The sequence below is a fragment of the Canis lupus genome, chromosome 17 (assembly GCF_011100685.1).
Source record: "Canis lupus familiaris isolate Mischka breed German Shepherd chromosome 17, alternate assembly UU_Cfam_GSD_1.0, whole genome shotgun sequence".
In the NCBI taxonomy this organism is placed as follows: Eukaryota; Metazoa; Chordata; class Mammalia; order Carnivora; family Canidae; genus Canis; species Canis lupus.
In genome coordinates this window covers 48,670,068-48,697,864 of record NC_049238.1, presented here as the reverse complement: position 1 = coordinate 48,697,864, position 27,797 = coordinate 48,670,068, and the positions used below count along the sequence as shown (strand labels likewise).

At 44.6% G+C, this 27,797-nt stretch overlaps 1 protein-coding gene and 1 long non-coding RNA gene across 3 annotated transcripts in view; one reads left to right on the top strand and one right to left on the bottom strand.

The window, feature by feature from the left end:
* Positions 1-22,349, top strand: LOC119869758. Of its 2 annotated transcripts, XR_005372533.1 has the most exons (3): positions 1-2,772; positions 14,285-14,461; positions 21,588-22,349. It is a non-coding gene; the product is annotated as an uncharacterized LOC119869758 (long non-coding RNA). The 2 variants fall into 2 exon arrangements; XR_005372532.1 differs by lacking the exon at positions 1-2,772 and having other exon boundaries at positions 13,283-14,461.
* Positions 14,386-27,797, bottom strand: part of TACR1 (tachykinin receptor 1) — a 140,612-nt gene continuing 127,200 nt past the window's right edge. Inside the window, exons 3-5 of the mRNA NM_001012619.1 lie at positions 18,282-18,432; positions 16,135-16,331; positions 14,386-14,677 (exon numbers count right to left, since the gene is read on the bottom strand). Of these exons, the coding sequence (NP_001012637.1) occupies positions 14,386-14,677; positions 16,135-16,331; positions 18,282-18,432 (640 nt within the window). The remainder of the gene's footprint in view (positions 14,678-16,134; positions 16,332-18,281; positions 18,433-27,797) is intronic.

Sequence of the window (27,797 nt, the reverse complement as noted above, 5' to 3'; positions counted from 1 at the left end):
CTCCCTGCAGGGAGCCTGATGCAAGACTCGATCCCAGGACCCTGGGATCATGACCTGAGCCAAAGGCTCAACCAATGAGCCACCCAGGTGCACCTGGACAAAAAGTTTTTTATTCAGAGCTTCCCAGGGACGGTATCCAATAACTCCCTTTTTAAAGTATATGAATAGCCACCATATCCTAGAAGGTTCAGGAAAAGATATTTGGCTTCCAGAATTGTTTCATACTCATCCCAACTCATCCCAAGTTGTGGGGTTGTATTCTCAATCTCTATTCACTGATTCCTCAGACATAATGCTCTCAGGTTAAACTCAAAATATGCATTTTTTGTTTGTTTAATATAGTTGATTTCTGCTTTTCTTGTTTCTAAAAGGTTCTGAGGCAATTAGTAACAAGGACAACAAGGCTGATAAAATGGAAATAGAAAGTCAGTATACAGAAAAATAAGTGGAAATAATGTACTAATGTACTAATGATAGGATGGTACCAGCCTAGGTACAAGACCCAAACTCAAGTGCACATTTCCTGGAATCAAGGGATAAAAAACAAGCAGTATATACTACACCCCTCATGATCAGGAAGAAGGAAGTATACCAGTTTCCTAATAGAGTCAAAAATCTTCTGGCCATAAATTCCAAAATAAATTCTCCAAGCAGAGATTAAGGAGTAAAGTGTGACATTGTGAATAAATGGATTAATGCTAGTACTTTCCTCCTTAGGGATATGCAAAGACTAAGTTAAGCAAAACATGCTAAGCCCTTAGAATTGTCAGTGGCACATAGTAAACTCAAACATTAACTGTGGTCCTCAACATGATTATATAAAAGTTATATACAAATTACACGGTAAAGAACCATTGATAATATTCACAGTAACTATGGCAAATGCAGAAGTGGATTCTATTTAGTTGTTCTTGAAACAGCCCTAGCCAAGAGCATGACATTACACAATTCAGTGAAGGTGGTTGACACAAACCACAGCTAATGTAGTCCAAGTGTGGGGCTGTCTGGTGTCCTCATTGGATCAAAGGACAAAGCAGAGGGGAGCTATAGAAGTGGCTGGATTGTATACCTTCTAGACCAGTAATACTTGGACATGATTCTTAGTCATCTGGTAAGTCCTTAGGATCCTTTAAATGAGCAGGGAATGAATAAAAAAACCCCAAGTTCTTATAGGCAAATGGCAGGCAATTCCATAGACTTATAGTAAATTGCTTACTAATATCTAGTAGGTGTATTATTGAGGGTTACTAAAATTTGGTACTCAAAAAAACTCACATTAATACTATACTAGAATTTCTTGAGGATTCTAATTCAGCATTTTACCAATAAGTCTGGTTCCTCCACAGTTACTGCAAAGCCCAGAGAGTGAGATGGCTTGTTATCTGTTTATCATTAGCAGTATCCCAAGTTTACTGGGATAGCAATTAAATGGCAACTGTTATTGTTATTTAAAGTATTAACAAATTTTTCTGAGGGGTGCTTGGTTAATCCTACAATGTGTTATGATTTATATTTGCATCAAAATATTGCTAAAGTTAACGCCTTTATGATTGCCTCAAAATGTGCTTGTGTTATCCGTATGGTTCTTTTTCTGTTGGAGTAGCTTTCTCTGACTAAGTGACAGTCACAAAGGTTTGAGAGCTACTGCCTTAGATTCTCTTGCCTGGATGTCACACTGTCAGCTAGACTCTCACTCATTGCATGTTGCTCTGGAAACCAGCAAGGATGAGGTAAGGTTGACTCCCTAATGTATTATTTATTCAATAGATATTTATTGATCTAATCTAATTAATCTAAAATCATTCCTTTGTATCAATGCTGTACTAGGAAATGGGTGTAGATTGGATCATAAAACTAACTTGGGCTCCTCGTAGGACTTACAGTCTAACAGGGATACAAAATTAAAAATATCATACAAATAATTTATTTTTTCAGGTTATGACAGTGCCATGAGGAAAAAGAACAAGGTGGGATGAGAGAAAATAATGTTGGGAATCTGTTTGGGGGTCTATTAATGTTAGGAGTGTGGAGAAACATTTCCAAAGAAGTAGCATTTGATCAGAGATTTGAAGGTAAATCAGAGATTTGTTGGCCAAGCAAAGAATGAAGAACAATTCATTAAGAAACCAGAAAAAAAGGCCTTTGTGGAATTCACTTATCCCTCCTTGGGCCTCAAATTCATAGACGGAAATGATTTATGTGGCAAGATTATCTTCTCATAGTTACCACGCTGTTTCAAAACTTGTACCATTATTCTTCCAAAATTTAACTTGATAAAGCTTTCTCTGAACCATCTTGCTTGAAATGTATTGTTAGGTATTATATTCGAAGTTTAGATTAATTGTGTACATATTCATATATGTACCTTTTGATGATGGTCAGACTTTGGAATTCTCATAAACCAGATAATGACTAATATTGTAACTTACAGTAATTCTAGGAATGGAGGGATTGAGTGGAGCATGGTATGGGATCAAAATACATATGATTATGTATTATCATATGGGTTATCATGTATTATCATATAATATGGGTTATTAGAACTAGGGCCTAAGGTCAGAATAAAAGACTAAGTTTGAGTTAATGTTGAGTTACCTCAGAACTGAATTAAGATTTATTCAATTTCATATAAGGTCAAGAATAGCTTCAGAGCTGCCTTAGTCAAATAACCCTCTGGGGAGACTGGAGTCATCTGGGAACATAGAATTATACAGATCATCATGTACACCAGTACTATCTTCTTAGAAATACTTATGTCCTCCATTCTTGATGGTGAGTTTTACATGGGGGCTTAAAAGGGTACATGTCACCAAATACTGGCTGGGTTTCTCAAAGCCTGGTGCCTGAACCACATGTTTCAGAATCAACTGTGTTGTTTGTTACAAGTGTAGATTTGGAGGCACTACTCCAAAATGGCTGAATCAGTTTCTGGACAATCTTCAGTGACTACTTGAAATCTATCATATGAATGCTTCCCTGACCTCTCTCTTGAAGCTCTGTGCCCCAACCGCTTGTCCCATTACCAGTGATGACCCTGCTTCCTGCTTCTTAGAGAAAATTGAAACAACCAGCTAGAGGAATTTTTCTGATATCCTGCTTTCAAATCTCCTAACCTACCCTCATCCTTTGTCTCTCATCTTTCAGCTGGGCTCTCTGCATACCACCCTCCTGCTTTCCCAGATATTGCTACCAATTTTCTTTTCTTCCTCCTATATATTCAAGTGCTCTTTCTCAAAAACAATCATTCTTTGTAAGTATTGAATCATGTCCAAGTGTCTTCTATTAAACAACAAATACAAAAAAAAAATAAACAACAAATACAAATTAAAAATACCTTCCGTGGTCCCACATTCCCTCTAGCTAACACCTTCTCTTCCACTTCTTCTAAATTAGCTTTTTGGGAAAAGATCTGTAGGTTTGGGTTTCTCTTTCTTCATCAGACATTTTTCTTCCTCAGCTCACTGAGATCTGCTTCCATCTCAGAACCCTACTCAAATAGCTCTTGCTAAGGCCACCACTGATCTTTTCACCATTAAACACACTGGGCCTTTTCCATGTCCCCTTCCTCAGTTTGCAGCATTCAACATCACAGAATCCTTTCCTCGAAGAATTCTCTTTCATTCTTGGCTTCTGAGACATGGTATTCCCTTGTTGTTGGTTGTTTTCTCTCTCTCTCGGCACAATCTGACTCCTCTTCTACCCAGCTATTAGGTGTTGCAGTTTATTACCCAATACTACCACACTTGGCGAGCTTCTTCATGCTCATGGCATCAACTGTCATCTATAATTGACTTAGAAATTGATGTCCTCAGCCCCGTCTGCTCCCTCAGCTCCAAATCTGCATGTTCATCTGCTTACTAGATATATCCTTTGCTGTCTCTAAGTTAGCTCATATTCAACTCATAATATTTCTGCCTCTCCTCTCTCCCCAAGCTGATATCCCAGTGTTCTGTGTTTCAGTAAATGGCTCTATCATTCAATTAATCACGTGAGTAAGAAACACGAAATTCACCCTTGAAACCTCCCCTTTCTCCATCACCAGTGAAGCCCATCAACAAATATTTCTCATATAGGCTATAGGCTTCTCAAATCCATCCCCTCGTGCCCATCTCCTCTTACCTAAATCTTAACAATAGCCTCCTAACTAGTCTTCGTGTAGCTAGAGTGGTCTTTTCCAAAGGCAGATCGATCCTATCACCTCCTAAGTCTTTTGCTGATTTTCTTTGCTCTAAGACTGAAGATCATAATGTTTATCGAGGCCCATAGGAGTCTCCAAGTTCCTCTGCCCCCTTCTCTTCCAGCCTTGCCTTCCACTATGGTTCCTCCTTCTTCCGGTCAGACACACTGGTCTTGTCTCCTCCCTCTTTCAGCCAGGCACACTGGGCTTGTGCTTTCAGTCTCTCAAATAAGCCATATTCTCTCCCATCACAGACCTTTCTCCGTGCCATTCACATGCTCAGGTTGCTCTTTCCCTCCTCTTTGTCTGGGTTACTCTCACCCCTCAGAGCCTCACTTTCTTGGAGAAGACCTCCCTACCCTTAGATGCTGGATGCAGTTCCTTTGTAATAGGACATTTTTTTCTCTCATAGCCCTTTTCTCAGTTTTTAATTGTGCCCTCCTTTGTGGGATTATTTGATCAGCATGTCATGTCTTTCCATTAGCCTAAAAACTGCCTGCCAGTGGGAGTCACGCCTGTTTTCACTCTCGTTGCCTCCCTGATGCCCAGCATAAGGCCTGGTGTGTTGTGGGTGTTCCAAGAATGAATGGATGAAGAACTAGGCATGCCCAGACCCGAAGGAAGTTTCATATTATTTGTCACAAGGGTCCTTGGTGTATAAAAACACCAATGTTGCTTCTTTGGAAATTACTCATCATCTAGGAAGGAACATTTCTAGGAATATGATAAATGTTTGTTGAAAGGGTGAGTTTCGGGGAAGCTCACAATTAGTCCTGCTCTGATTATATAGCCAAGAAAGGGCATCCAGAGATCTATACCTTTGCCCTCAAGCACACACCAGGTGCTGCCTCTGCCTTCACAATGTGGCACATCACATTGTCTGTTATCTAAGAAGGGATAAAATTCGAGACAATTATGGTTTATAGTCTCTTGTTGTAAAAAGAAAATATATCCAACTTCTGCTGCTTTTGTCTTACAGATTAACTTTCTTTCCCCTCCTCTCTCACTGTACACATAAACAACAGAGCTCTGATATATAGACTTCTTCTTTCGCTTGGATATGAATCTGAGTTGAACATAAGGGGAAAGTTGTAAATAATTGAAAAAGTCATAAAATTGGAATGTGTGTGGGGACTGTATAAAAATAAAGTGCTTTTCCATAAAATGCTCTGGGAATTGGTTTAGAATTCAGCGAAAACAGTTCTATCCTGAGCTGGACACAGTTCAACACTGGGGCCTTCCAGAAGTTGGAAGCTATGGCACATCTCTAGAAATCTGGAAAGTAAAAATGCTGCACTTTAATTCTGATTTTGCAAACTTGCATGAAAGAAGACCAAAACAGGGGCAGGAGGTCGGTGGAGGATAGTAAGCTACTTTGTGTTGGAGGGACAGTTTTGGAATGCTAGAAGGAAACACTGGGAATGGGGGCTCAGAGCAAAGGTGAAGAGGGGATGGAGTTGTAACTCCCTCTTACATCTCCTCCACTGTCCTTCTCCTCTTTATGGTACTGACCCTGGGACCTTGCTCCCAACTATCTTCTTAAGCCCAGTTCTTTGAGAGTCTACCTTGATCAAGTGAGGCAAGACTATCTGTTAGGAACCCCCTCCATTCACCTATTTACAATTCATTCTTTTTGTCAAAACCCCTCTCCATCAACTTTCCAATCTGTTTTCTGTTTAGGTTTTGTGCTGCCCATTGGTTCCATGGGCTGCCTACATCATGATCACTGATATGCTTCTTAGCACGCAGATCTACTAAGTCAGGATCTCTGGGAATGAGGCTAGGAATCTGGCTCTTGATAAACTCCCTAAATGATTTTTTATACCCATTAGGTTTTAAAACAATTGAGTTGGCCCCTCCAGTTTTCAACTTCCTAATTTCTTTTCTTGGGTATTGAACTTGCCCTTCATGATCCAGGAATCTTATGGATAATGATGGATTCAGGCTGGCCCCAGGACACTCTCCTCTTGTGCACCATTTCCATGGCCAGTCCAGCGGTCCCCACCTTTACCTCCAATACCTAGGTAAATCTGGTCTTATAGATGGGACACAGATTTTTAAGTTGTTACCTGTAAATATAAGGTATTATCCTTCCCAGTGACATTTATCTTTCTAAAAGAAGGCTTTATCTTCCAGAGAAATGCATTTCTAGGGAATTCTGTGCATCCAGGGCTAAATGTGCCAAAATTAATTATAGCTGGAAAACCCTGATAAGCAGTCTTCAAATCAAAGTTAGAGCCTGGCCACATATCCTAACTGTAGGAATGAGTACAGAGACTATGAAGACAATTTACCGCTTGAAATGTTTAATGGAGCTATGGAAGTTGCTCCTGGAAACACCATCTCTTGCGTTAGCATTTTGGCAGTGTGGTTGGGGCAATCCTTCTAGCCTGGGCCTCGACACCTTTAAAAGGTGAGAGTCCTGGGGGCAGATGAAGGAAAGAGATGGCAGGGGGTTGTTCAAGACCCTGGGCTTTGAGATTGCCTGCTCTGAGACTTCTGGCGAGACCTGGAATGAATTACTCTCTCTGCCTCATTGTCCTCCTTATAAATTAAGGACAATAATAATATTGATTTCATGGCATGTGAAGATGAAACCTGATAAGGCCCATGAAATACTCGGCACAAGAGTTCCAGAGCATAATACTTGTTATCCCTCTTATCAACGTCTTTATTATTACATTTGTGGTGGGAGACAGAAGGAAGCAATTTTTCCATTCTTCTACTTTTCAAACCTTCAAACTTTCCTGGAGCACACACTGCTGCTTTCACTCACATGCTCTTTTCCTTATCAGACAAGGACCTGGGGGTGGGGGGTATCTTACTCTAAGCCCCATCTCCTGCACCATTTTGTAAACAGATGTGACCCAGGGAACATGAACACTCAAGACCCAAGGGTCTCCAGCATTAGGGGGATGTATAGAAAAGGGCAAGGGCTGTTCACTCATCCTGCCTAGATGATAGCTGGGGAGTCAGTTTGTGCTGGTGTAGAACCTCAATGCCATCTTCTTTTTGAAAAATTAGCTGACAGCGTCATGCCTCGTTCAGGCCGTGGGACCCTGAAGCCAGGGCAGTAAGAGAGGTCTCCCAGAACACACAGCTGAAGTGTGGGTGACCCTATTCTGTCTTCTCCAGTCACCTTTTGGGGATTCATGCCCAGTCCTGTAGGAGATATGGGGACTGAATTTTGCCCTGGAAATCTACAGAAAGATTCATGACTATCATCTGATAGGGGTAAAAAGCTGGGGTTGATGCCTCTGAGCCACAGTGTCCAGTTCCAAATCCAAGTCCAGTGTAGACTGAAGCCAAGAGTGGCCCTGATAAGCCTAAAGTATCTGATGCAAAATAATGCTTCTTGTTCCATAGGTATTGCCCTAGGTGGGCAACTGAGCCTGCCCAGCCACAGCTTGGCATCAGCGGCAGCAGAAAACCGTATTCTTTCTTAAAAAGGGGACCTTGTGCATCTCTAAGTGGGCTGCTGGGAGCCTGGGCCCTGTACTCTGCATACTCCTGGCTGGTGGGCGTAGCCATCCACTGCTCTTCACACTACCATTACGACAGCTTCCACTGGAGCGTTAGGACCATCGTGGGGCACCTGGGAGTTAGCAGAATGTACGCCATGATTAGGAATGTGGGACCTCAGGTCAGAGACGGGAGAAGGGGATGGGCATTAGGAGTCCATTGTGGAGTCTTACAATTGGCTCCCCGATCAGATCTGGAGTTCCACTGGTGGGAACAGAAACACAAGTGATAATGACAAATCCCTATTTCCAGACCCCGTGTATTCTAATATGTGTCTTCTTTTCCTCAGATATATAACTCAAATAATGCCCAGGTATAGGAAAATCATGCTCATGGCATTGACTCCTAGGCCACTTCAAAGCAAGCACCCTACCAGCTGGCAGAGCTTTTGTATAGAGCATTTTTAAAAGGTCCTCCAGAGGGCAGCAGAGAGCAGGCCTAGGCCAATGTGAGACTGGTGAGAGGTGGCGCCAGAGGTGGCCGTGGTCACATTCCCTGGGATTGCTGAGGGATGGGCTTTTGATTTAGGAGGATTTGAAATTAAGAGTAGAAAGGGGGGATGCATTGGATAAGGGAGCTTCATGACCTTGAAAAATAAGAGTGTTCATTAGATACAAAAACACTTGGGAGACTTTGGACGTGAATGGTAACAGGCAACCATTTCCTGGGGGTGATTATGTGCATATTGCCACCCAGGAAAACACTGGGCTTAAGACCTCTTGATCTTTTAGTGACATTTGGTGAGGTGTGGCATCAAGTGTGCTTTCTAGCATCTCTGCTTTGACTTTCCTCCCACTAGGCTTTGGTGAACATCCGTCTACCCCTCTGGACTTGAGAGCAGAGACCATGTGCTCTTGAAACGTATACTTCCAAATCCCCAGCAGGGCACCTGCAGCATCATGACCGTCAGGCAGGGGTTTAGTGGATGATGTTGAATTATCAGCTGCCAAATCTTTATAGGTATAAAATAAACTTAAAAGATCTGCTTCCCTTTCTGGGGAAGTGTTTGGGTTGTCCCCAAATTTCTGAAGTCAAAACAAACGATGTTCACAATAGCCATCACAGCATCTTTTTTTTTGACCATCTGGACTAGTTCAGGTGGCTGCCATCTTTGAGACATAGTTCTTACCCCATGTAACTCTTCTGCAAAAACAAGTACTCCTCTGGGGGGTGGTTAAGGAATAAGAGGGCAATGGGCATGGATTGGGGAGGGGCAACCAAAGCCAAAAAGAACTTTGTGGACAGTGAGCATGCACTGCCATCCCCCTCCCCCTCCACTCTGTCTCTTCATGCATTAATGTTTTCTACAAATCATACATGGGCATGGTTGGGAGATGATGGCACTGGCATCTGGTAGCCCTCTGGGGTTTGCTCTTCTCCCCTCCCAGCCTGGAGGTGGGATCTGCTATGGCAGCTGCTGCTTCTAAGTGTAGGGACTAACTCAGGAGTCCTGTTCTGAAAGCAGCTCAATTCAGGAAAGTGGGAGAGTGGGAGGTGGGGTTGGGGGATGAGGGGAAAGTGTGGGTGGACAGGTACATCGGACAGGCAAGGAGGGGGTTGGGGAGATGGGAAAGGGGATTTGTTAGGGATGGGCATTCTCGTTCTCGCACCAAATCCTCTCTTTAGCGATGAGCACACTGGGAAGGCTTCCAGAGTTGTGGCATTAAATCCTAGAGATTGCAGCAGGGAGAGTGTCCGGAGGGCTTCCAGGGACGGGAACAAAGTTGCACTGAAGAGTGGGGAACAAAAGGAAACTGGAAATAAAAAGAATCAGAAAGAGAGAAGGGACACATGTGCATGCAGTGCAGGGGACCTGGGTTTGAATCCGTCTGCATGAAAATCTTTGAAGCTGGGGGGACCCATGCTGCCAACACGCCATGGGAGAGGGAGAGTGACAGGCCAGGGCAGCCACCCAGCCAGCTCACGTCAGAGCTGATATCCATTAGGCTCTTGCTCCTAATCAGCAGCCTTTTCTTCTTGCTGTGCTGCTCTGCTCCAGAGGGAGTCCAGGATCAAAAGTCGCTACCACTTATTTTGGATTTGGTGCTTGCAAGATAGGCACCCCACCCCCTCAGTTCCCTTTCTTCTCCCCCTTCTTCCCCCGTCTTCCTGAACTAGGTCCAGATAAATGGGGGTGTCTCAGAACACTCCCTGTGTGGGGCAGGAAAGCAGTTTCTTCAGCCAGATGCTCCCCTCACCTTTGAAGATGAATGAGAGGAACATGCGTGGTGTGTCCCCCACCTCACCCACCTCTGCTTGAGGTCTTGACTGAAATCCCCGCCTCAGGTTCCAGAGCTGAGATCTGCTGACTCACGTACACTCACATACACCAATTAATGTGTACCCTGTGGAGGAGACTGACACAGCTCCAGGGCCGTATCACCAAAGGCAGCTGTGGCCTCCAAAGCTAAGTACCTGCAGCGTGTCTGTAGGCCACACGTGCCCACACAGGACTAACGTGAAATGGCTTTGCCTTTCCACAGGAAAACCCATCCTCCATAGCTTGCCCACAACTCCAGCTAGCCTTTCCTCAATGAACAAATATTCATTTTTTCGTGGAGAAGGGTGAGCACATCCGTTAATCATGAATTCGGTGTTTTTACTGCCTCAAACATCTTTAACGATGCTCTACAGCTTTAACTCATCTGGGTGTCAGAGGTGAATCCTGATTTTGTTCTAAAGCAGTTTCCAGTTTCCCAGTTTCTCTGGGTTCTCCAGGGCAGCTTATACCTGTCACTGTATCTGAAGGTCTCAAGGCTGCTCGCTCCTGTCCTGGAAACAATTTCATTTCTCTCCTTCTCAGGAGAATGGAGGGTGAATGATTTCTTGGGGAAGGTTCAGGTTTTGTACCTCTTACTACACACCCCTGGGCACACGCACACGCATATGCAATGTCTCACATAGGACTTGTAGGAATCTTAAAGGGGTTTGTAGATCCCTTGAAGCTTATACAAGAATATCAGTTTAAGATGTGTTGGTTTACATGGAAACAGTTTTATTATTTGTATCTGATGTTGGGCAACTGTCCATATTCTCCTCAAAACTCCCTCTTTTAAATGCCTTTACAACCTTTGTCATTGCAAGTCCACTGACAGCTGCCTACTGCTCTTTGAGAGGTGAGGTGTCACAGGGTGGCCCCAGGAAGTAAAAGACAGGTTGCCAAGGCTCACAGACATTACTGTGAAGGTTTCAAATTCTGCCAATGGTTTCCTGACATGTGCTTTTAAACACAGGGGGCTGGACCAAAGCTCTGGTGGCAGTCATGGGGAGGGTCCCAGCTCTGATGTCCCTTCAAAGGAGAATTGGGGAGGGGGTCAGCTGCTGGCTTCCAGCTGCAGTGCCTCAGGACCTACTGCAGGGCTCAGTGGCAGCCCACTGCCTCCCCAGAGAGTTCCCAGCCAGTGACCATGTGTGGCAAAGGTGCCAGGCCTGGCCATTTCTGCCACTGTGGGGCTTCCCTAGGAGCAAACTTTGGTGTTGTTGGGCCAGCAGAGACTTTTCAGAGCAGCCCCAAAGTCTGAGGCTCTTCCTGCCCATCCTTCCCACCCCCTTTCAGCACAGGTGTCAGATCTGGGCAGTGCTATCAGCTTCCCTTGACTGCTCCTGCTTCCTCTCCCCTCTATCTTTTATCAGTATCCCCCCAATAAATCTCTTGCACTTCTAACTCTGTCTTGGTATCTGTTCTGGGAGGACCTGCAGGGGTGCAGCTTTGTTCACAGGTGACATTGTTGGTCACTTTGCACAATCCTTACCTCCCCAGATCCTCACCTGCAAAGAGCCCCTACAAGTTGTCAACCCATTTTGTCACAGAATTAAAAGTCTGTTGGGTGTGGGTTCCATCCTTCTGGCTATGCAAATTAGTAGGGTTCATGATACCACCCCATTCAGCATCCCGTAGGGTCCTGAGGTTCCCTGGAGATGAGATGGAGTCATGAGATAGTCAAACACATACTTTATTTATGAATGGAAGTTCTTTCCAGGATTCTAGGCTGGATAACAGAACTCTCAGGAATGGACCCTGTCCACTTCTAGGACTCTTCTTGAAAACCAGGACAATGAGGTCAGTTCCCCTTTTCTCAGGAGTCCTCTTAATCCTTCTAAGAGAAAGTACATTCTAGTGTGTCTTTGAATTCTGGTAGGGGTGAGGAGGACAAGGATTCCTGCCCTTCAGTTCCTCCCAGAAAGGTCTTCCAGCCAGCCCTCAATTGCTAGGACCTAACTTTGAGTCCATGATATGTATCAGCTCCTCTCTGTGACAGAATGAAGAGGAGGAGAGATTGGCACAATACAAATAACACATTGACAGCAACTGGATTCCACATTTTGGAAGTAACATAACAAAGATGGCCCCATGATAGCTTATAGTCTATTATTACTGAACAGTATACCAAGGAAAAACACTCAGGAGATAAACACAGGGTGATGCATTTCTATAAGAACGAGACCCATGCACGGTGTAAATCACGGTGTTTCGCACATGTGGGAGCTGACAACATTTTTCAATGGGCAGTGGACAGTGGGTCAGAGGAAGGCTTGCTGGGCCCCCAGCAGGGATGTTCTACTATATTTGAATGAGCCACAACCATCCAATCTTCTCCTTATTATGTGCAGTGACGATGCTCTCCAAACACATGCCTTCAGGTGCCCTGGACTGACTTATTGCAATAGGCCCTCTGAAGGTCCCAGCTTTTGGCTTGAGTACCCAGGTTGAGCGTGGGTCTTTAGAATCCTGGGGAGAATGTGCTTCTCGGGGCCTCTGTGCCTGGTGGGCAGTCTGGACCCCCTAGGACAGGTGAGTTAGCCACAGCCAGACTAGCAGCTTCCTCAAGAGTGGAAGGAGCATTGCATCCCCAGTTCAGGGATAAGCACAGAGAAGGTAATCAATAAATCCTTGTTGAATTCATCCCTTGCCTCTTTGATAAGAGAGGATGTATCCAATTCCTTGATACTTTCTTCTTAGGTATGTCTCATAATCATGCTGGTTCCTTATGTACCCCTCTGGAGTGAATAACCCACGCATGGTATGATTCTTCATTGGAAGTATGATGAATGCTTTGGGCATTGATTTTTTTTTTTTTTGCCCCTAAATTATGTCTTTCATTCATATATCTGCACTGAGCTGGCTTTATTTAGTTTATTTATTTAATCCTCATGCTGCTTTGCAGAATATGGCTCTTGGGTTGTTCTGGCTTATGCTGTTGCTATACAACTTCCCCAGGCCTGCCAGTGTCCTGGTAGGGCTATAGCCCGCATAGCTGGTAAAGGCTGGGAAGCCCGGGGGCTGTGCTGGTCTCCCTCAACACTACAAATGCAGCCCATGTGCATCCATCCTTCAGACCACAAAGAGGACATTCATGGATGTCACATGAGACTTCTGCTTTCAGCCACATCTGGACAACACATAAATCTGAAGGGCAGAAAGAAACTGTGTGCTCACCTGCTGGAAACCTCATCTGAGCACATACCTTATGCTAGTATAAAGCTAAGACTGCATTAGTGTCCCTGCCCTAAGATACCTCAAAAGGCCAGGGCAGGGAGACCATGTGTCTATCTTCCTTGATGGCCTCTCTAGCCATGGGACTTGGCCTGTTAACACCTCATAGGGAGATTCAGGCTTTGACATGAAGTCCTCTGCTCTGTCAAAGACCAAAATGTTCCAGAAGCAGGAAAGTACTCATGGTTTTAGGATCAATCAGAGAATGTTTGATATGGATATTGACCCATTCTAGCAGTTGCTACTCTGTAGGAACTGGATAATAAGTCACTAGATTTGCTCTTCCTATTCTTCTTGAGACCACCAATTTTTGGTGAAATAAAAAAACCCTCATGCAATCCTCAAACCACTGCATGTTAAAAGGGATACTTAGGTTATCTAGTTCAGCCCACAGTTTTACAAATAAGTAAAGAGGCTCAGATAGATTAAGTATGGAGCAGGCCTCTCGACTCTTGGTCTGTAGCAGACACTAGCTGGCATTAGTGGACATAACCTGCCGTACTGGTGTTCACCACAGTCCCTCGGGACATAACGCAGATGAACCTGAGGTTCTCAACTTCAAGATGTTTCTGTGCACTGAAATGCTGAGGTGCCTAAAGGAAGGCATCCATGCTTCCTTTTCATAGATGCTTAGAAGACGGAGTTAAATCTTGCCTTCAGATTTTGTGCAGTTCCTTCTTTTGTTCACCCTGTCAAGTGAAGGTGGATGTGATGATGTGCTCCACCAGCTAAAAGAGGGTAATCTGAGCCTGACTGGGGACAGCTTCACTCAGGTCAGGCAGGGGATCTGGGCAAATCCAGGTGCTATAGGAATCATCCTAGAATGAACCCCCACATACAACCAAAGTTAATTTTAGAATATGGAATGGATTGCAGGGAATATTAAGCCCTACCTTGCCATTTTACAAGCTCAGGGAAGTTCAATGATTTGCCTTGGGTCACACAGCATGGGGGATGGCAAAGTCATAGAAGAATCCAGTTTTTTTTTGTTTGTTTGTTTTTGTTTTTTAACTCAGGGTGGGATGCTTTCCCTAAAACATTCTGACCTTTTTCACAAGCCTCAACGTGAGGATGTTTCTGATGGTTTCTAGATCAAGGCATTATCCATGCATGAAGAAGCAAGACACAGATGGTGGTGGCTGCCCCTGCTGAAGACCTGGGGTCTAGGAGAGCATGTTGGAAGACCTGGGGTCTAGGAGAGCATGTTGGAGTAGAAGCTGAAGCTCTCGGTCATGGTCTTGGAGTCACTGCGAGAGGAACCGTTGGAGGTGAGGTCCAGGGATGAGGGTGTGGTCTTGGGACCATCCTCTAGCTCCTCCTCATGGGCCCCCACCACGGTGGAGACAGTGGTCTCCAGGCGGCTGACTTTATACACGCTGCCCTGGGTTTGGAGGTACCGGGTGGATTTCATTTCGAGCCCCTCGTAGTCGCCGGCGCTGATAAAGGGGCAGCACCGGAAGGCATGTTTGAAGCCCAGACGGAACCTGGTGAGAGAGCACATGGAGAGGTGACCCTGGCGGACGGCTCCTTCACCCGCCAGAGTCCCCCAGCCTGACTCTCCGTTATTAGTCTTTACACTGACAGCTGAACACAGTAAGGCCAAAACGATCTGAATACCAGTCATCAAGGTACGATCCAGGACTAGACCCCAGAGTACCGCGAAATGCAGGTGTTGACTGAGGGCCACCCCTGGACTCCATGGCCTCTACTGGTGCCACCTCAGCCCACACAGGATCAGTTCACAGAAGCATTAGCCAAGTGTTTATTCCATGCACGGTACTGTGCTAGTCACCGGGCAGTAAACACACATGTCAGGACTCCTTTCCCTCAAGTAGCCTGATGACCAAGGTTGACTTCAGTCATGTCCTTTCAATGTGCCTCAGTGTCCCTGTTTGATAAACAGGGAGAATCAGCCTTTACCTAAAGGCATCCTGGGATATTTAGCCCAAGAGCATTTAGGCAGGTCATCAGGCTCTCTGAAGAAGCCTGATGCATCCGGGAATGTTTGGACACTTTCAAGAGAATGGCAGCCACTAAATTCACAGCACTTTATAGGCTGAAGACAGAAGGCTAGAAAGACTATGACAAGCACTTTATTTCTGCCCCCTTTCCCACAGAGAGGTGAGAAGGTGGGGAAGGTGCTCCAGCTGACAGACTGAGCTGCCACCCTGGCATCCCAGCTCCCTTTTGGGAACTCTGCACACTCACCTGAATTCCCTATTACTGACCACAGTTCCCTTCTCTCACTTGTCCAAGGTTGGCTTCTTCTGCCAGGATAGCTTTCCTGACCAATGAGGCCCAGATCAGGGCCCTTTTGCTTACCCTGACCTGCTGGAACTGCTAGGAGAAACTGGGTAAAGCTGCCTAGATGGTATGATGGGATGGGAAGCAGAAAGTGAGAGACCGGTGAAGGGAAACGATGGAGATTCTCCCGTGGAGAATAGTATTCTGGTGCCTTCAATCTGTGTATGTGTGTGTGTATATGTGTGTGACTCCCTCTGACTCCCCCTCTGTCTCCCTCCTTGCATGCACAGCCCCCTGTGCGTGGATCCGTAGGGCAGAGTGAATCAATTCACAGTCTGTGAACTAGATCCAGCTTGCAGACCTATTTATATCCATCAGTGACAGAGATTATTTTTTTAATGTGCACTCCCACCCCTCCTACCTTAGTTGCCAGTGTTCAAAAGTCAGAAGACCTCACACAAAAATATGGATTTCTGGTTCTTCTTGGAAAAGAAAAAAAAAAAAAGTCTACTTTGGGTTCGTAATCCTGCCTGGCGATAACTAGTAAGGATTGAGTAGTGTAGTAATTTTTTGCTGCAGTCCTCGCCACTCCCTCTTGTATCACAGAGGTTTTGCTCACTTAGGTTGAATGGTTGGCTGCTCTAGAGACATATGATCTTGTTACCTCTGGAAAGAGTATGAGGGATGAGGTCCTCACCTGTCGTTGAGGCAGCAGTAGATGATGGGGTTGTACATGGTGGAGCTCATGGCCAGCCACATGATGGCCAGGTAGACCTGCTGAATAAACTTCTCCAGGTAGAGATCAGGGTTGATGTAAGGCAGGAGGAAGAAGATGTGGAAGGGCAGCCAGCAGATGGCAAAGGTGCATACCACGACAATCATCATCTTGACCACCTGGCAAGAGGGTGAGACAGGTGAGACCACCAGCACACCCACCTTTCCTCATGGTTACTTTCTCTCTTCTCCCATCACCTCACTGCACATAGTGCAGTATGGGGTGGGAAGTATTTATAATAACTCCTTTCCAGGAGGAGGAGGAAGGACCATTTATATGTGGTACCAAGGGACTTTGATTATGTCAGTAGTTCTCAGAGTGTGGTTCTAGGAACAGCTTTGTAACCATCATTTAGGAACTTGTCAGAAATGTGCATGCTGGGACCCCATCCCACACTTACAGAATCAGAAACGCAGGGAGTGAGATCCAGAATTCTGTGTCTGACAAGCCCTTCGATGATTCTGAGACATGTTCATGTTTGAGAACCTCTGTGTTATATATCCTTTTGGCAGTGACTGGAGAAGCCAAAGGAGGGTAGATCCAGGGGAATGGGAGAAATCCAGGAAGGGGGAGGAAGCAGCTGGGGTCGGGTGGGGGGACGAAGCAGCTGGGGTCGGGTGGGGGGACGAAGGGCCAGGGCAGTATCTGGGGAAGGAAGGGGAAGGGAGGGGCCTGGACAGCTGCAGCTAGGGAGCACCAGATGGTTAAACGGGATTTAAAAGGTTCTTTGAACAGTGGGTGATGTAACCTGTTCCTTTTTATCTTCAAGAAATCTTCAGAGAAAAACTAACTAGCATTCACACAATGAAATACTATATGTAAAGAGGTACCAAAAGAGAAAAAAATAAGAAAGCTCTTGATACACTGTTTTTCAAAGATCTTGTGGATATTGTTAAGTGAAAAAAGTGAGGGGAAAACGTATGTACTGTGTACAAAAGAAAAGAATATATATTTATTTGACTTATAAATGCATTGTAATGTCTAGATGGATTAATAACAAATAACAGTGGTCACAGTAGTCTGTGTGTCTGTGTGTGGGGGGAGGGGCGTGGGTACATGAGTTGGGAACTGGGTAGATGGGAGACCTAGAAAGGAGGGAGCCCTTTCATGGTAAGACTCAATATATCTTTGGACTTTTAATTTTGAAATAATTTGAGATTCCCATGAACTTGCAACAGTAGTACCGAGTTCCCAGGTACCTCCAGGGAGATCATCTTACATGACACTAGCAGGTGATTAAAACCAGGAAATCAACATTAGTACAGCACTATTAAAGCAACTTCAGACTGTATTTGGATTTTGCCAGCTTTTGCATGGACTCATTTTTGTGTGTGTGTATGTGTGTGTATGGTTCTATGAAATTGTGTCACATGGATAGATGGTGAAGACCTCACCACAATTAGGTTGCAGAATTGATCCATCACCACAAAGAAACTCACTCATGCTACACTTTTATAGGCAGACTCTCCCCTCAGTATAATTCCTGGCAACCCCTAGTCTGTTCTCCATCACTAGTTTTGTTCCTTTTAATATTTATTTATTCATGAGATACACAGAGAGAAGCAGAGACACAGGCAGAAGGAGAAGCAGGCTCCCCATGGGGAGCCCGATGTGGGACTCAATCCCAGGACCCCGGGATTACACCCTGGGCCGAAGGCAGATGCTCAACCACTGAGCCACCCAGGTCCTGCCCCTCCTTTTAATACTTTTTGAAGTTTGAATCAAGTGACTGCATTATTTTGTCAAACTCTAATAATAAAAGAGGACTTACTAGCTCTTTAATGCTTTTGTAGTTAAGTGTGTGTGTGCGTGTGTGTATTGCAATTGCCCGTAAGGCAATAACTAAGCGGTTGCTGCCTGTACGGGTAGGCCTAAGCTACAAATATGATGAAGAGAGATCTTCCCTCCCTGGCCTCACATTCCCTCCCTCCCTCCACTCCACTATCCCACAGACCCCAGGGATGTTTTGTGCCTGTGGCCTCTGGGCCTCCTGAGGCTCTGGGGCGCATCTGCCTGCCAGCTTATTGCCTGCACCAGGGTGGGTCAGGTGCTGCTTGCTCTTTGCTTACCTTGCGCTTGGCGGAAACCTGCTCGTGGTAACGGTCAGAGGAGTCCCCAGGGATCTCGCTGGCCCACAGGGTGATTCCCACTACTGTGTATGCATAGCCAATCACCAGCAAGGGGAGGAAGTAGATCAGCACAGTTACGCAGATGTGGTACCTGCAACAAGGAGGATGGGAGAGGTCGGTCTAAGAAATAACAGGGGCGGTCAAGGCTTGACAACTACCTTTCTCAGCATTTGGATGATAAGGCACGCCCCAGGGAGGCTTGCTGCCCACATTGGATGGTTGGGTGATACATGAATGGATAAACTAAAGAAAGCAAATCTCTTCAAGTTATGTTTTTCTTGTGGACTCATTCTATAATAGAGATTCCTGTTGAGATTGGAAAGAAGAATAAACATTGACAAAAAGGAATTGAATCCATTGTATACCTATGACAATATTAGTTGAAAGTAAGGTCAATATTCCGTACATTCTCCCTCCAAAAAAAAAAATGCAACCTTAGGCTGCATTAATAGAAGTATACTCTCTAGAATGCAGGAGGTGGTTGTACCATTGGGTTCATACTAGTCAGATTACATTTAGGCTCAGTTTTGGTATAGGAGTGCAGACCAACTTATACATCCAGATGAGAACCACTGGAGGGCTGGTGAGCTCTCATCCATTCTGCATGATAAGTGGATTCACAAGTATAAGAATAATTAGCTTGGAGGAGAGAGATTAAATTTATTTTACAACTAGGATCAGTGGATGAAAGCCACAAAGTATAAGCCGCTTCTAAGCCAGGCCCTTAAAAATATATCTCCGGATGGAACCTTTCTGGGTCTGAGTTACAACTTGCAGGACAGATACCAACTGACTTGAGTTTGACTGAGACATAGGCAGAAAGAAACCTTTGCGATGTTAAATCACTGAGATTTTGAAGTTTGTTACAACAGCATACCTTATCCTATTCTGTTTAAGGCAAGGGTCTTCCTAAGTAGGGCACTCAAATCATTTTTTTTTTTTTTAATTTGAGAAAGGATGTTTTTCTCAGGGGGTCTGGTATGTCTGGCTAGTTATAGTTCTTTTCTCCTGATATGGGCTTAATGAAGAGGCTCAGTCTCTTAATATTAACTACTAATAATAGTGGGAATGGCTAATATTTTGGGGAGTTCACTCTAGATCACTGTGCTAATAATAATAATGCTAATGATGGTATTAATAGCAGAAATGGTAGTTAGATTTTATTTAGTGAAGAGTGAAATGCCAAGCACTTAACTACCATTATTCTTATTTGATACTTAAAACAAATGATTAAATAGATACCATCATAATCCCATTTTATAGATGAGGAAGCTGAAGTTTAGAATTTAATTAACTTTCCCCAAATCACAGCTGGTAAAAAGAGGAGCTGGGATAAGGCGGCAGGACTATAACCCCAGAACCAGCTTCTTGTCCCTGGAGAAAAGTCACCCAATGGTATTTTCTTCCACTCTGTTTATGCTTATTCTCTGAAATGATTTCTTTTCTCAATAAGGAAAACCCACTTATTCACTTAATTTCTCCTTTACCGATACTATGTTTTCAGTCACTTCTTTGCAAAGCCCCATAGTTTTACTACTTATTTAGCCTTCTCTGAATATTAAAATTTGCAACTTGAAGACATTTGAAGAGCTTTCAAGCAATGCACCACAGATTTGACAAAGCAGAGTGCTGAGCGCATCCATTTTGTGCAGATAGGCTGCTCCAATCTTGTTAGGTCCCCCCTCGATTGTCACCTCTGGGAGCCTCTGGGTTCTCCAGCCACCAGGGCAGTGAGTGCCTACTGAGGTTTCTACCTGACCTCAGCCTTTCCTCCTGCTTACCTTAGTTGCCATTTGAGATTTGAGGGCAGGGAGACCATGGGAACCTCGAGGTTACACCTGCTCCTCCTACCTGGAAGAACAGTCCTGCTTTATGCAGACTGATACTTGATTGGTGATCTAAGCACATTAGCTGAGCTTTGTGGGGCCAGTGCCTCAGAGTGCTGAGCATCCCTATGGGAGTCAGGGACATGACAGGAGGACCCTGCAGTTGTCACCTATGCTCCTTACCCTGGACCAGTGGTTCCCAAACTTGAGCCAGCTTCAGAGTCACCTGGGGTGCTTGTTCAAATGCAAAGGGCTGGACCGCACCTAGACTTTTCCATTTAGCAGGTCTGTGGGGAGCGCCTTAGAATCTGCATTTATTTTTTATTTATTATTTTTAAAAGATTTTATTTATTTATTTGAGAGGGAGAGAGTGCAAAAGTTAAGGGGGCAGAGAGAGGGAGTAGGGAGTCTGACTCAGGGCTTCATCCCAGGAACCTGAGAACATGACCTGAGCCAAAGTCCAACGCTTAACCAACTGAGCCACCCAGGTGTCCCCTGAGAATCTGCATTTATAACAAATTCCCAGGCCACGCTGCTGCTGTGGTCCAGGTTCAGATTTTGAGAAACACTGTCCTAAACCAATGGTTCTCAAGCCCAGAATCATATGAGAATCACCAGGAGAGCTTTTAAAATGATCAGTGCTCAGAGACGCACATTTAATTGGCCTTGGGTGTAGGAGCAGGAAACCACAGTTGAGAAAATTCTCCAAGTTATTCTGGCACATGGTTAGCACTGAGAAGTACTGTTTCAGGTCCAAGGTCTGCAAGCCCGTTGGAATCCCATTGTTTGAGATTTTATGACTTCACCAAAGTGCGTGTTAGCCATATTTTTAAATTTCTGTGTCTGACACTTTGAGGTCTGGGCCTTGCTGACTTGGAAAGGACCATCCCTCTTTGGGCTAGTTGATTCCTAGAGATAATTCCTGCTAGTGTGCCTTTCATATGCCAACTAACCAACCCAGGGCCCATACACCCCCACCCACCTGTTTTCTCAGGGGCTCTTACTGTGTGGGATCCTATCCAGCTGCCATAGTCACTCCAGGGCCACCTCAGTCAGGGGCGCGGAACCCAAGGAAATGATTCAAACTAGCCAATTCTAAGCCTGTTTACCCTGCCTCACCCATTCCTTCTCTGGAACACACAATAAAGGCTTTCCTGACGTCCCCCCATGCTCTCTCTCTGCCTGTGGCCCTGCATGGCTCGCCTGCTCCTTTGTCCTGGGAACTGAGAGTAGTAAACTATCTTTTCAATGGCAATCATGTCCTCATCTGTTGGCTTCACCATACCTGAATAGAAAATAAAACCTATACTTTAAAACAAAGTGCCCTTTAGAAAATCACAGATCAGATCAGACCATTAGGAAAATGCTAAGCTGAATCAATAAACATTAACTTATCAGCCTCTTTCTTTCCCCCAAGTAGGTTCCACGCTGGGCATGGAGCCCAGTTCGGGGCTTGAACTCACAACTCTGAGATGGAGAGTTGGACGCTTAACCAACTGAGCTACCCAGGAGCTCCTGGCCTCTTTTTTTTTCTTATTTTAAAGAAGGAAAAGTAATTTTCTTATTTATTTGTAAACAACAAAAAGTATGGACTTAATTCTAGTTAAAAAGTATTACAATCAGGTAGTGCATTAACTTGTCCATTGTAGAACAGGGATAATTAAGAATAACATAGGATTATGACTCAGCAATTTCACTTCTAGATATATACCCAGGAGTAGATACTTGTGCACCAGTGCTCATTGCAGCACTACTCACCATAACCAAAAGGTGGAAACAACTCAAATGGCCCTCAGAAGTTGAATAAATAAACCAAATGTGGTATACACTTAACGTTGGAATATTATTCATCCACAAAACAGGAATGAAGTTCTGATACCTGGGACAACATGGATGAACCTTGTAAACGTTATGTTAAGTGAATAAGCCAGACATAAGAGGACAAATGTTGTATAATTCCACTTATATGAAATATCTAGAGTAATCAAATTCATAGAGATAGAAAGTGGAATAAAGGTTGCCAGGGGCTGAGGAGAGGGAATAGGATAATAAGTACAGAATCTAGGATGATGGAAAAGTTCTGAGAATGGATCTTGGTAATGGTTGTGACAACACTGTGAATGTATAATGGTACATTTTCTCTTATATGTATTTTATTGCAATAAATTTATTTTAAAAATTCCATTAAGAGCATTCTAGTGGAGCTGGGGTCTTAAGTCTCCAGATGGACAGTTATTTGCTTCATCCAGGAACCCCTTGACAACCTCCCTTTCCAAAATCATAAAAGAACAAACCAACCTATAAGTTTGATTCTTGGATGGGATCAAAGGTTAAATGCATCCCCCTAAATCTTGCTCAGATAAATCCCCTTTACATAGAAATTGCAAATACTCAATCCAAACAATGTCTGAGTTATCAAAACTCCTAAATGGCTCTCAGCCAAATGAATGAATTCCATCAGCTGAGAATATGAAAATAAATACATTTCTTCCATCTTGACACCTTCTTGGAGAAATTTTACCATATCCTTGTGGTTAATTGGAGATAATCCTGTTTTGTAATTTTTTATGCCAAAATCATTATTTTAGAGAGTTGGCCGATGGAACCTTATGTAATCTTATTATGTGTGGCTCTATGCTATTTTTTGGTGTTCAATTCTGATATTCCCTAGGTTCCTGCCAAGCAGGGTTTTATCAGTTCTCAGAGTTAATATCAGCCTTAGGAGAAGAGAAGAGGGGTCAGGGATGCCTCAGACATGAGTCAGAGAGAGAACCAGGAGTGACAGCAAGAGGCTGTGACAGCAGGGATGGCATGGCTCCCACTTGATGAGATGTGTGCATGGATTCTGATCATTAAATTCTGTCAGGGGACTTATCTGTACTCAGAAGGTAGGTGCACACAAAGAAATCATGTCTTTGTTCCCTCCCGGTCACTCCTCTAAGCAGCACATTTTACAGGATAAACTTGCTGAATACAGACTGTGCCACCCCAAATCCTGCAGATTTGCCTGTCCTTAATGCTCTCTAATCCAGGTTCACCAATGGTTCACTATCTGGAGTCATCTCATTGTTCAAGCACCAACAGTTCCGGTCTCTGAAAAAATCCCCAGCATTTGAAATCAGATACATGGGTTTATTCAACAGTATCCAGTACATCTTCTAATGCACTTCATGGAGGCTCTTGGTGCCCTGAGGTCTCCGGGGAGGAAGGGGGCTGAGAGGACAGGGCTTGGGAGTTTCTGCTTTACTGTAACAAGTGACTGCTTTGCTGGGTTTATGCGTGACTTTCTGTGGATGATGTTGTTTGGTGGTGGTGGCGGGAGATTTCAGCTGTAACAGAAAGGGTGATGAGCACTGATGTAATCCTAATCCTTATCCAATGCATTAAGCCTCTCCATGATTTCCATACCACGCAATCAGCTACTTGCTTCTTGAATACCCCGTGATGTGCTGCTCACTGGCCATAAAGGCAGCTCCAGGAGTGAGACCTGGAGCTTGTTAGAGATACAGACTTTCAGGCTCCACCCTGGATGGGCCAAATCAGAATGTGTGTTTTAACAAGACTACCTGGTGGTTCATGCACAAGTTCGAGTTTGAACATGGCTCTCAATCTTGGCTGCACCTGGGGAGTCCTGAAAAATTCCAATGTGTGGATCCCACCCTCAGCTTCTGACTTAAGACTGGCCTGCGGTGCTGCCTGGGCATCAGAGTTTCAGAAGCTCCCACGTAGTTCTCCTTGCATTGTCATCGAGCCTCCTGCTGCTGGCAGCTGCAGACGGATGCAGTTCCTCCTTCAACCGAGAACCTGTGGCCTGTAGCTTTCCTTACTTCATCCTAGGTCATGGGCAACAAGCTACATCTGCCTCCGGGGACGAGGACCGTTTGCAGGACGCAAACTTGAGGTGACCAGGAGCACGCCTGTCCCCAGGGCCCTCTTTGCATCTCAGACTTGTGGGGCCACTCCTCATTGGCCAGGGTTTGAGTAGCCCTCCTCCTGCCCTTCCTCCAGCGGCCCTCAGGCTATTTCTTAGAACACAGTGCTGGCCACCTGCCTTTTTACTTTCTTTCAAAAAATTGTCTTCTTTGCAGATAAATGTGGTTTCTTTGTAGTAAAAGAAAGAAAAATTCATGTATTTAGCTTCTAGACATTAGACCAAATCCCAAAGCCCTTGCAGTCCTCTTGCAGGCAAATGGAAATTACAATCTACTGATTCAAGCATTTATTCTGCACCTACTCTATGCCTGGCCCTGTGTGAAGAGTCCAAGCCTCTGGTCTCATCACCAGGAGCTCAGTCTGCAGGGGACACGGCGAAGTACCAAAGAATGTGACAGACAGTGGTTACCACCTCAAGTGGAGACACTGAGAAAGGCATCAGAGGCCTTTACAAATATATATGAAATACAGAAAATGTATTCATATGTAAACAGTTTAAAAAATGACCCTGAATATAGTAGGCATTTTGTTACTAAGTGCGTGGAGAGTGATGGGAGTTCAGAAGTAAGACTCTCAACCAAGCCGATCGGGGATGCTCCCTGAGGAGGTGTGCTTGGCCAGGCCCTGATCTGCAGGAGGTGGGCAGCTCAGGGAGGGAAAAACAGAAAGTGCAAAGGCACCAATGGAGGATCTGGGCACGATGCGGTGCTGCAATGTGATCTGGACTGAATGCAACGCAGCTGTGCAAAGGGCATACCAGGAGACTTGGTCAGAAAGGTAAACAGAGGCTAAATCATGAAGGGCATTTTATGACAAGCTGGAGAGTTTATAATGTATTCTGAAGTTGATGGAAAAGCATGAAATGGTTTTAAACAGGGAGCGACATAATCAGATGCTTGTGCTCTGGCCATGGCAGGGCTTCGATGGAGGCTGGCCAGGCTAGAGGCACCAGCCTTTGGGATGCTGTGCATGGATCCAGGCTGGAAGTGACAATGGCCTGATCTAGAGCCATGGCAGGACAGGGAGGAGGGGAAGGTTCTAAGTGGTGCTGTGGCTGGGGGGAAGATCTGGTGGGCTTGGCTGCCAAGGGGGCAATTTAGCTGGATTTCTGGCCAGTGTGAATGGGGGCGAGTGAGGCCAACTGTTGCTGGCATGGGGACCATGGAGGAGGGGCAGGCTTGTTGGGGAGGTCAGCAAGTTGATGTTTGGCCATGCTGGCCTTCAGATAGGCAGTTGGACGTCTGGATCTGGCTGGAGCTAGGACAAAAGGCCCAGATGGAGATTAGATTTGGAGCCCTGAGGTGTCTCCAAACACTGAGAAGATGAGAGAATGTGGGGAGAGAGGAGGGTGGGGGTGAGCCCAGGGCAGGAGGGAAGAAGAATGGCCATGGGTGGGAAGTGGGGAGGAGAGGGAGAGTACAGGGGCTGGAGGAGCCTGTCTGGTGTGAGGTAGGGAGATGGTGTTGGGAGAGCAGAAGATGAGGACTGGAACTTGCTCTGTGGTTTTGGAAATAGGAGATCAAGAGCAGATTTAGTTTTTGTGGGGTGGTCAGCAAAGGCTAGCACAGGTGGGGTGACCGATGGGGAGTGAGGAAGGGGGGCAGTAGGTGGAGACTCCATTCCTAAACTGTTAGGTCATGAAAGGGAGGAGAGGGCAGGGAAGGAAAGGCAAAGGAAGACATCTGTGTGTTTGACAGGGTAGGGGATGATGAAGCCCCCAAGTCTCCTGCCCCACTTGTGGCCAGTACGCCCTGGGTCACAGTCAAGTGAGTACATGTCCTTCTTCCTGTTCTTCAGAGAAGGGCTAGGATCAAATCTCCATCAACTGCATCTGGTCATAAACTCAGGGCAGAAATGTGCTTTGACCACTCAAGGCAGATGCTCAAGTGAATTCATTTAATTGGGGTCACAGAATTCCTATCCCGGAACAGTATTACCTCCTGGAAGTAGTCGCCCAGCTCCTACCAGTGAACAAGACAGGAAATAAAGCACATTCCTTCTCCAGTCACTGTCCAAACCATACAAGTCAGAATTTTGATGTGTTCTTCTCCAGGCTACTTTTCACATTTTATCTGCTTTATTGGGTGCTATGGTCCTTGGAGGCAGAGCCCAGCGGTGTTCCTCTTTAATCACCCTTGCAGAACTGGCACCAAGGAAATGCTTCATAGAAAGATATCATCTCAGGCTTGGAAGGACATCAGAATTCTCACCTGCTCCATCCCCACACCTAGCAAGCAGTCCTCCCCAGGGCATCCTCTACAAGAATGTGCCCAGCATCTGCTTGAGTGCATGTCCTGCAGGCACAGAGCCTGGAAGCCTGAGCTTTTCCTACTTCTTCATTTTTAATCAATAGTTTTCTTGTTGCAAGCACTAGATATTCGTTGTGGATTTGAAAATATAGGCAAGCGTTAAAAGAAAAGCTTTAGGGGGCACCTAGGTGGCTCAGGCAGTGAAGTGTCTAACTCCTGGTTTTGGCTCAGGTCACGATCTCATGGGTTGTGAGATGGGGCTGGCGTGGGGGTCTGTGCTCAGTGAGGAGTCGGCTTGAGATTCTCTCCCTCTGCCCCTCCCCAATTCATGTGAGCACATGCTCTCTCTCCATCTAAAATAAATAAATCTTAAAAAAAGAAAATCTTTAGAAGTTCCTATGATCCCATGACCTCGAAATAAATTCTAATAAAATTGGCTAACGTCTTCCTACAATTATATGCACACTCACACTCATATTTGTATATACATAAGTGTATGTCACATTACTTCAAAAATAACACGGTGTCACAACCATCTTTTTATGTCAATAAATATATTTCTATAAAGTTTCTAATGGGTGTGATGATGCCCCATTTATGGAGGTACATGTGTATTTGGCCCATCTTCTAAGTGGGACATATGAGTTATTTACTATGGTTTGATATTTAGCTGGTACTGTAATTAATATCTTCCAATACATGCCCTTTGCTTGCATTCTTATTTCCCAAGGATTAAATTAAGTGTTTAATTTCTAGAATTAAATTTAAAGTGTTTTTAAAAGTTTGGTATATATTGTAACTCTTCAGAAAATGTTGGCCAGTTTGCACCACTCTGGCCTCTGGGCTTTTCCTTTTTCCAAGAGGGCAGAACTGGGCTTTGGTAAGTCTTCTATTCTTTGACAACATGAAAGCTTACTTTTAATATTCTTGATTCATTATAAATTGAAATTTTATAATTATGCTTTTCATCATTGTCATTTCTTCTTTTCCCAATGGACTGCTTGTATAATTTTGCATTGGGGTATTTATATGGTCCTTACTAATCTGTAAGAACTCTTTATGGCTTCTAGCTATCATATTGTACTTAGAATTGCCTTTTCAATACCAAATCATGAAAATATTCACCTATACTTTCTCCCAGTTTATTTATTTGATTATTTGCATTGTGACTATTCAGTCCATTAAGGATTTGGGTGAGTATTATGACAAAAGGCTCCACACCATTTTTTTTCTTCAATAACTTTCCTAGTACCACTATTAGATATTCCATCTTTTCCTTGCCGATTTGAATTTGCACTTATACCTTATATCAACTCACATATATCCTTGGCTCAATTCGGGGCTTCTGTTCTGTTTCCTTGATCTGTATTTCTTTCTGGTGCCAGCTCCACACTCTCTCAATTTTTGTGGCTTTGTAGTATATCTTTTATCCATGTAGTATATTTTTT